The sequence below is a fragment of the Melanotaenia boesemani genome, chromosome 8, assembly GCF_017639745.1.
Source record: "Melanotaenia boesemani isolate fMelBoe1 chromosome 8, fMelBoe1.pri, whole genome shotgun sequence".
Lineage (NCBI taxonomy): Eukaryota > Metazoa > Chordata > Actinopteri > Atheriniformes > Melanotaeniidae > Melanotaenia > Melanotaenia boesemani.
In genome coordinates this window covers 33,372,488-33,382,287 of record NC_055689.1, presented here as the reverse complement: position 1 = coordinate 33,382,287, position 9,800 = coordinate 33,372,488, and the positions used below count along the sequence as shown (strand labels likewise).

At 39.9% G+C, this 9,800-nt stretch overlaps 1 protein-coding gene across 1 annotated transcript; it reads right to left on the bottom strand.

Annotated features, from left to right (window-relative positions):
* Positions 1-4,531: 4,531 nt before the first annotated feature.
* LOC121645125 (oocyte zinc finger protein XlCOF6.1-like) lies at positions 4,532-8,752 on the bottom strand. The gene is made up of 2 exons (XM_041993522.1): positions 8,484-8,752; positions 4,532-6,613 (listed from the first exon to the last, which is right to left on the bottom strand). Exons 1-2 carry the CDS (start codon positions 8,650-8,652, stop codon positions 5,442-5,444), a joined length of 1,341 nt encoding a protein of 446 aa, XP_041849456.1. The 5' UTR covers positions 8,653-8,752; the 3' UTR covers positions 4,532-5,441.
* Between the last annotated feature and the right edge of the window lie 1,048 nt (positions 8,753-9,800).

Sequence of the window (9,800 nt, the reverse complement as noted above, 5' to 3'; positions counted from 1 at the left end):
CACGCTCTGAGGAGTGCACGCACCAACGCCTTCATCACTGGTTTCTGCTTTCCCACCGTCCGTCTGTCTGTCTGAGGAGCGCTGGGTCTGTCTGCTTGATTTTATGAAAATGAATCCAGAAAGGGAGCTGGACGCAGCTTCAGAACGACCTCCAACAGGAAGAGACGACTCTGCTGATTCACGATGTTTCATGTCGTCTGTCTGCAAACAAATCCGGAGTGACGTCAACGTTGTCGTCTGCACGGTTCTGACCAAACAGACCAGGGACAGGTATGTCCACAGGTATAAACCAGTGAAAGCAGGTTCTGTTTGCTTCAAACATGTCTACACTGACCTCGGTCTCACAGATGGGCCACAAATGAAAGAAAAAAAAACAACAAGTAGATCTAGATCCACCATGTGTGCAGGGTTGGAGCAGCTTTAATCTTTTACTTAATGTTGTTGCCCCAAAGTCAGATTAGAGACCTCTAACTTCATTTTTTAACCAATCTTTAAACACTTAATGTCTCAGAGAGACATGGAGCTGACATCAGCAGCATGAGATTTAGCAGCACTGACTCCAGCCGTCACCTGAGGAACGGCTGCTGTTGGTTTAATGCGGAGCTCAGATATGGACCGATGCTTTCTAACTTGTATCTGAAGCTGTAACAAGTACAAAACACACTTTTCTCTCAAGAGCCAATCAGATTTTTCTAATCCCCAAAGCATCGCAGACAGAGGGTGGAATAACGGCTGTTAGACAATCTTTCCAGAAAGCTAAACCAACTCACCTTTAGGCAGCTGGCCTGGGTCAGACGCATGATGTAGAGTTTGACTGTGGACGTTTCAACCTTCCTGTCACCACAGTTGGTTGGGATTTAGAGAAATCTGATTGGTTCTTGAGTAGGAATGTGTACCTGTACTTGTTACAGTTTTTTGATATGGAGAGACAGGCTAGAGGACTGGTGTCCCTGTCCTGCCTCCATATTTTACCCACATATCTTCTCTTCGGTCAGTTTAGAAGGCAGGAAGGAGCTCTGCTTACATCTCCTCTTACACTGACGTGCAGACGACAACCTTCACTCCAAGTTAACGAAGCAGATGTGAGCTGGAGGTCAGTGTGACATGAGTATCATTTTATCCTCCAACAACATTTTCCATCCGGAAGCCTCCTCAAAGCTCAAGTTGTTCCCAAGTCAGGAAATGGGATAAAAAGGAAAACAACAGCTTCACCCTGATGTGGAGAGACTCCATCTTTAGTTTGCTTTCATTTTTAATGTTTGCTAAAAGTCTGCATCACAAACCACATTCCTGTCGTCCTGTTGGCTCAGTAGTCGCTTCGGCTTTTTCTTTGAGACGTTTAGTTTCCCACTCAGAGCTCTGCTGCTACCCGATGCAAAAATCTCCCCTGAAATACCAAAAAAACAAAAACGTGAGAATCCTCCCTTCCTTTCGGTCCTCATCATCATCATCAGTGTTTCTGCCACATCTCCGGTCATCTGACATCTTCCTCCTCGTTTATAGCTCGTAATGAGCTGCTTTAGGATAAAACTAAAGTAAGCACAGGAAAACGGTAAAACCCAAACAGAGAAATGTCCCATCGGTACTACGAACAACACCGCGGGCCGATCGGAGGTTCTGGTGAACGTCTCGTGACACACCGAGTTCCGACATTTAGTGTTTTAAATCTAAGATCTTCTCTTAGTGCAGACCAGGTCGTTTGTGTCATGAATCCAAACATTCGGCTCATGTAGCTTCATTTCTGCTTCATGAAGCTTCATGAAGCACAGCGGCATCATCATCATCAGTGAGGTTATCTGGAGCGTTCAACCCGAAGATGAAAATCGGAACAAACTTCGTCCTCATCGCCGGCCCCTCACAACACTGTCCGGGGTTCAGGTTCTGGTTTCCATGACGATGTCTGGCCAGACTATGAGAAAATCAGCTGAATCATGTTTTTCCAGTCTTGTGTGGAAACCTGCAGCATTTCCTGCACGGAAACATTCTTCTTCCTCACCGAGAGGTCCGTGTTCATGCGCTGTGATTGGTTGGGCTTGGCGTGACGACAGAAACATGCATGTTTGTGTTGCAGACGGAGTCACATCCAGCTTCTCGTCTAGAAACGTTAAACTCCTGCTTCTACAGCTGAAGGTCGCTCTACTGTCCTGTTTCTCCTCGTCTCTGTTGCTGTTAGACCACAAGATCTGATCGTCAGGCCTTAAAGATCCACGAAATCTGTTTTACAACCTGCTTCTCTCTGTTTAACGTTTATCTGTCTCATTTCCTTCAGATTTGACTTTAAAATCTCAGTTTGAACTTTTTTGCTTTTCTTCTGGTAAAAACCTCATTTGAGAAAGTGGCTGACGTCCAGCTTTCGGCTGTGAGGCGTTTGAAGTGAACAAATGTCAGACTTAGCACTTTGTTTTCAGGAAAAGAGGGAATGTGAGTGTAGCATACGGACTGAACCTGTTTCCCCATCAGTCAGTCGGAGGAAACGGTCGAGTCAGAAGGAAGAAAAGTCTCTGATGAGACGACGGCTGTGACGGACTCGACCGTCCTCGTACTGATGACATGTATGTAACCCAGCTGTATAATAGTATATATTGTAGTATATTTGGACCTGTACAGAAACACAGATTGTTCAGTTCCTTCAGTTCATTTTTGTTAACTTCTCTCTGGTTTGCTAATAAAATATTGACGATACTCAGCTTCGACATCGCTGTTTGCATGTGTGACGACTTTTCGACCCGACAATAAACTCACTTCCTTCACTTGTTTCTGTATTTTGTCGCTGATTTCTCTGTTTGTCAGAAACGTGGATGTTTGTGTGTGTGTTGTCTTCATGTCGAGGTTTTTAAACCAGCGGTCGATGATTGCAGCAGGAATTGTGGAATCTTCACTTTGATGCCGTTCATGTTTTTTTTGTAGTCTCAACCAAAATATGACAGCAAACAACTTTATTTAATAATAATATTTAATTAATATCATGCTGTTCTTGTTTTGGAAAACATGGCTCGGTAAATTTGAATAAAGTTGTAATTAAAAAAAATATCCAGTACAGGCAGGAAAAAAAAAACAAAACATAAATTTAAAAAAAATTTTTTTTTTTTTTTTTTATAAATCACTGATGAAGAATTACATATTTGTAGGAAAAGTTTTTTCTCTGAACATTATTTTTATTTTTCAACATAAATTTGAACTTTGATTCCGATCCTGTTCCCTGGCCACCAGGACCGGGTCTAGAACATTGTGATCAGGGCGGCAGACTGGGACATGAAACATAATGGACATGTTAGGACATAATGAACTGATAATAGAAACTAAAATACTCCTCTGATGTAAACAGTAGAGCTACAAACTGCTGATGCTACTTCTTGTTTACTGAGGATGACTCAGCATCGTTCGTCTTCAACCGCGGCTACACAAACTTCCAGTTAATGGACGACCAGAAAAACTTTGAGCCAAATCCGTTTCTTCATTTTGGCTGTTTCACGTCAGTCGTCGCATCTGGTGGTTTTATGGTTTATGAAAAGTCTTAATAAATAAGGAGGATAAAGTTTTTTCTATTCGCTGCTACGACAAAGCGTCTACATGCCCAGAATCAGCTTCTTTCCCAGATAACAAATTCAGATTCAACTGTAGTCGGTGCATTAATGTGTTAAAATAACACGTTGTTTTTCTACAGATGAATTTCTTTGGATTAACATGTTAATTATAAGAGCCTTAAAAAAACAAATTTATTTCATAAATGTAGGCTATATACTGTTTACAAGGATATGTGACCCTTGAACGTTGGGACTGCTGTGTTTGGAACAGCTGATCTACGATGCATTCACTTACACTTTGACATCGAAGGTCAGTTTCCAGTAAATATTCCTTAGAACCGTCTGTTCTGGGGACTCGTCTGATTTTACAACCAAGTTTTTTTTTTTCCAACTTAAGCAAACTTCAAGAAAACTTTGGGAAATGTGGTTTGGGTGTAAATCTGTACATTTATTAAACTTAATGTGTGAAGTGAAGCCGTTTTAAAATTAAAATAAAAACCTGCATTAGTGAATTCATTCATGAACTCTTCCTCGTGTTAAAGAGCTCGTTTGGCCCACGAGCAGAACTAAAGCCGGCATCTCTGGTTTCTCTCCGGCTTCCTCCAACAGTCAAACCCACACGTCTCCCAAAGAATGAGTGTAAAATGTTTTAATTTCGTATAAAAAGGACAAATATGTCAGATTTGGTTCAGTGTTGTACTTTAAGCTCATTTTTATTCTATTTCCCATAATGAATTATTTTATTTTGCACCAGTTTTGCAGATATACAGAAAAAAATACATCAAATTTATTTCATAAATCATTTGTAAAGGTTCTTAATTCTACTTTTTTTTCTTCCCCATGGCTGGTTTTTGTAGATAATAAAAGGAAATAATTCCAGAATGTTTGCTGACATGAAAAAAGGAATACAGTAACGCAGTTTTAGTAGTTTTACACAAAACATGGTGAATAACCGAACTCCCACCAAAACTGCAAAAGTAATTTATAAATCCACGTGATGTGAAAGACACTGCATGCATCTTAAATTTATTACAGGGTACATCTTCCATGACCTGTTTCACTTTAAGGCTTGAAACAAGAAAAGTTCATGTACTCTTAAAAACAGAAGCATTAAATAAAACTCCATCACTCAGGTATAAGCAGAGTTTTCTGTACGTTTACCCGGCAGGTCCTCCAACAGAAGATCCCACAGCGAGCATCAACTTGTTTTTAAAGTCAAAAATAAATGTAATAATAAATAAATAATAATAATAAAATAAATAAACTATATTTTATCTTTGGCTCCATGTCTGTGTACTTTTCATTGCCTGTGATTCCACAGGATTCCACAAGGGGGCACTCCAGCAAAGCCAAACCACACACATCTGCAGAGTGTAAACAACAAACAAAGACACAAAGCAGGTCTGCATCCACGAAAGTGACTAATGCATCAATATATGTGCTATTTAAGGACACTAAATCCAACAAGCCGAACATCCAGTCGTTTTCACAGACGAGATGTGGGTTAGGGTTCGGTCTGCCTTCCCTGCTTTTTCCTTCTATTTACATTGTAGTGCTGTAATAAGAGCCAACAGATGACAAGAAAACTCAGCGTGTCTATAATAGTAATCCAGTAACAGCGGTACATGGTGCACAGCAAAAACCACCAATACCACAGACCAGTTCACCAAAATGATGAAATATTAGCATTAACAGTTCAACATGCAGAACAGATGAACATGTAAACAAAGAAAACTGAAGAACTGACTTTTCCTGAAAAAAAAAATCAAATACTTGTAAAAGTAAACTTTAAACGGTCTTTCCTAAGACTCCCTGCATAGACTGACAACCCTGAACTGTTTCTATGGTGACAGATTTTTTAAGAGGCATCTCAGGAATATAAAGACCCTCTAGAAGATTCTCTAAGACTAAAATGTCTTATGTGTGAGTTTCCAGGTGCTTTTTCAACCATGAAGGGCGAATAAAAAGTTTCCCGCAGGTGTTGCAAGCAGAAGAAATCTCATCTGAGTGGCTTTTCAAGTGACGCAGCAAATTGTTGCTCTGCCTGAAACTTTTACCACATTTTTCACAGGAAAAGGGCCGGTCTCCGGTGTGGATGGTCATGTGACGCAGCAAGTGGCCGCTTTGCCGGAAGCTTTTACCGCATATTTTGCAAGAATAAGGCTTGTCGTTTATGTGGATTGCTATGTGCCTCTTAAACGCCGATGAGTCAGAAAACCTTCTCCCGCAGGTGTTGCAGACGTACGGTTTCTCGCCCGTGTGCGTTCTCATGTGCACCGTCACGTCGCTGTTCTGACTGAAACCTTTCCCGCATATTTTGCATGAATAGAACTTCTCGTCTGTGTGGATGGCTGAATGCCGCTTCAGAGCGGAGGACTGAGAAAATCCTCTCCCACAGGTGTTACACAGGTAAGGCTTGTCCCCTGTGTGGATTCTCATGTGGACCAACAACTTGCCGCAACATGAGAAGCATTTCCCGCAGGTTTTACAGGAAAATGGCTTCTCACCTGTGTGGGTTCTCGTGTGGTACTTTAGCGTTGATGCGTCCTTAAACTTCTTCCCACAAGTGCTGCATGGATAACGTTTCTCACACGTGTGGATTCTGCAATGCTTCTTCATTTTAGGCTTTGAGTTAAAGACTTTCCCACATACGTCACATTTCACTAAAGTTTTATTACTCTCAGTGTCACAGAGACTTTCTGACAGGGGAAGGGCAGCAGCCTTGGTACTGTGGCGCTTATTTGGCTTCAGATCTGCGGTTTTTGGTGATCTGGAGTCACCAACTTTGGTTCCATCCCAGCTGCTTCTCCCATTTACAGGAGAACTTTGAATGAAGAGCTGGTCTCTGCTGGATTCAGGTTCACTGTGGTCACTTTCCTCAGAAGTAGGAGCCCCCGTTAAGGTATCAGACTCAGGTTCCTCCTTCAGAACAACAACAATCTGCTCTCCCTCCTCATCACTGGAGAGTTCCTCCTGTTCTTCTTTAATCTGTGGAGACTCTGGTTCTTCTTCTTCTTCTTCTTCCTGGTCCAGACTGAATTTGTCATCAACGACAACCTCCCGCTTACAAACGTGTTCCTGAGGGAGGTCTGGAGAGAAAAGAACAGAGGTTAGTAAAGCGAGACCTGATTTCAGTGGGGTAAGGCAGATATTACACACATTTGCAGTGATACCATTTATCCCATTATAAACTGGTGTGACAGATGGATGCGTTGCAACAATATTTTTAAGACACACTGTTATAATTTTGTACAACCAAAAACATGAAGCCAAAGACAGTCATTTACGACAAAAGTAAAGGTTTAACTTCTTAAACTTGCGCCTTAAACGTTTCAGGTTTCTTCAGAGGCTGAAAAGGGTTTAGTTTAAGTTTTAAGTTCTCCAAGAACCCCTCAGCTCGTTGTTTACACTGAGCTGTATAGGTGAAACAATGAGGTGTAGATATGGCTGGATGAGGTGAAAGAAACGTTTGTCCCTGCTGTAGCAACAGATGAGATTCTTCCTCTTCACACTGCTGGGAGCTGCACATGTAAACCAGTTTCCTCTCAGTCATTTTACATGTAAACAGTCACAATCCGTGAGTTTAACTACCACCAGGTACAAACAGAACATTTAAAAGAAGGTCTGAAAGTGTGTTTGAGTTTCAGTTCATTTAAAAAGGGCCGACTCTGGCTAAAAACCAACCACGTTCTGGTCTTCCTAGACAAGAATACAAATCCACTACAACTGGTACAGAATCCAGCTGCTCGTGTGCTGAGGAAGACCACATAGAGAGCTCTTACTGCTCCAGTTTTATGAGCTCTCACTGGCTTCCTGTTTGAGTATGGACTGACTTTAAAGTTCTTTATTAGTTTTTAAAGCTCTTAATTGTTTTACTCCAAATTATGTGTGCGTCCTGCCTTTAGTTTATGAACCTCCCGGAGTGCCAGGTCCACGCAGCTAATCTTTTATTTGTTCTTAACTTTAACCAAACATTTATTTAGAAGCATAATTCAGTTATTATGGTTCTCTTTCATGGAATATCCTTCCTTGGGAGCTGAAAGGTGTTTAGATTTTCAATAAGAAACATAAGACTTACCTTTAGTAAAGCTTTTAACTGAAATAATTTCATATACATATCAATATTCTCTGTCAATACGGCTGAATTAGTACTTCTGATGCTCACCACTGTGATTATAAAAATGGGTAAAGTAATGCAGCTGGGATGTGGTTTTATTTATCTATTTTCCTAATTGTTTGGGTGGTTATAATAATGGAAAGCACTTTAAATTACAAATTTTCTGTCTGAAAAGTGCTTCAGAAATAAACTTTGTAGATATACATACAAACATATATATATATATATATATATATATATATATATATATATATATATATATATATATATATATATAAAATGTGACTTTTCCTGCACATTTTAAACATGTGTTTTTAACATGTTTCTTTTGTTTTCTTTTTTTCTTTCAATGATTTTTATGTATATATGTGCAAATCACAGTAAATCACAAATATATGTGTGTGTATACATATAGTCACACACTGTCATTTCGCACAAACTGCACCTTAGAACCAGAACTGTATAACTGAACTGAAGATGTCAGTCTGGGATCAATAGAAAAGGACAGCAGAGATGAAGATTGGTGGAAGTGAATGCAGCCTGCCAGCGTCCCCTTGTGGCAGAAAACCCGTCATAATTCCCAGATCAAGACACGCTGAAGCCTTTAATTTACAGATTTGTTTGCTCCCAGATTCATAACATGGTTTAAATTTTGTATTAATCTCTCGGTCCTGTCAGCTTCCTCTTATCAAACGTTTTCTCCTCTTAAACAGATGCATTCATTTTAGTTCTGTCTGACAAATAAATGAATACAACAAATAACTGTAACGTAGAGCTCTTATCTGGATCTTCCATTAGTCGTATTCATTTGTTGGTTTGTTAAGTCCTTCATGTGGTCCTACCTGCAGTGTTTAACTTTATTCGTGGTTTCCAGCTGATTTTCTTCTTCGATCTGCGCTGATTATTGATCTCTTCCTCGTGCAGAACGATGCTTTTTACAAAGACTCCGTCATTTTCTGGAGCTGGACTTTGACGCTCAATTATAACCTTTCTCAGCTGATTTGAAGACATTGTTGCTAGAAGCAAAAAAGCTGAATGTGCGCATCTATCAAGCTAATGCTACTAACGCGATTGTTTACTTCCGCTGAATGTCACGCTGTCAAGTTCCGGTGGAAGAAAGATGTTAAACTTTTGTTCCGCTTTTTATATTCTCCAATTTTGTGTGTTTTATAATCTTTACATAGATACTAAATTAAATGTATATTTGATTCATTAATTCTGTTGCTCCCCGCATCAGTAACTGCAAGGTGACAATTATATTCAAGCGAGTCTTTGACAAAATCAAACTCTCACGTACGTCTGACAGTTTGTTCATGTTAACAGAGAAAATCTGTTGTAACGGGTTCATTACAAGTACAGACAAAGAAGTTTGCTGTAATTAGGAACGGTATCAGATGTTGCTGCTTTATTGTTTTGACTGCTTGTGTTTAGACTATGAAGTGCAAATGATATGATTTATTGGTAATTTATTAAATAGACAGTGGTCATTTTAATTCGTTGTCATGGCTGAATTATTGAACTACTCGGTAGGCAAGGCGTTAATTTGCGTCCCTTAGATAACTTAGATAAGAGACAGTCCAAACTGAAGAGGGGTTCCCAAACTGTATCATGCAGCGACCCACCTGTGGAGGTATGTTTGACTCAGCAGGACCCACCAAATATTTCATGCAGTAAAATAAGCCAAGTCGTTACCATGGAAACAGATACACATCCACCAACACACACTACCAATGAAGTTGTAAATTATAAGCTCTGCAACCAGGTCATTAACAACCAGATAAACACAGAGACACACTGATTAAGTTAAAATGTTCCCTCATTAGCATTTAACCTGGACTAATAAAATGTTCCTCAATAGAAAAGATTACAGCTGTTTCTGAGTTGGGCAAGGACAGATGTGGACAGATGTGGACCTGTGGACAGACCAAGCAGCCAAAGTATCAAAAACCCACCTGTCGCTTAACACATCACATAATATTAGCTGATATTTTATCTATGATACCAAGAAATACCATTATATTACCTGAATAGAAACAAACAAAATAAACAAATAAATAAACAAATCATGGGCAACTGAGTTACAAACGAATCAACAACACAGCAGCAACATTCACGGACTTCACTTTTAAACAACCGTGATGTGTTCACGGTCGGTTTCC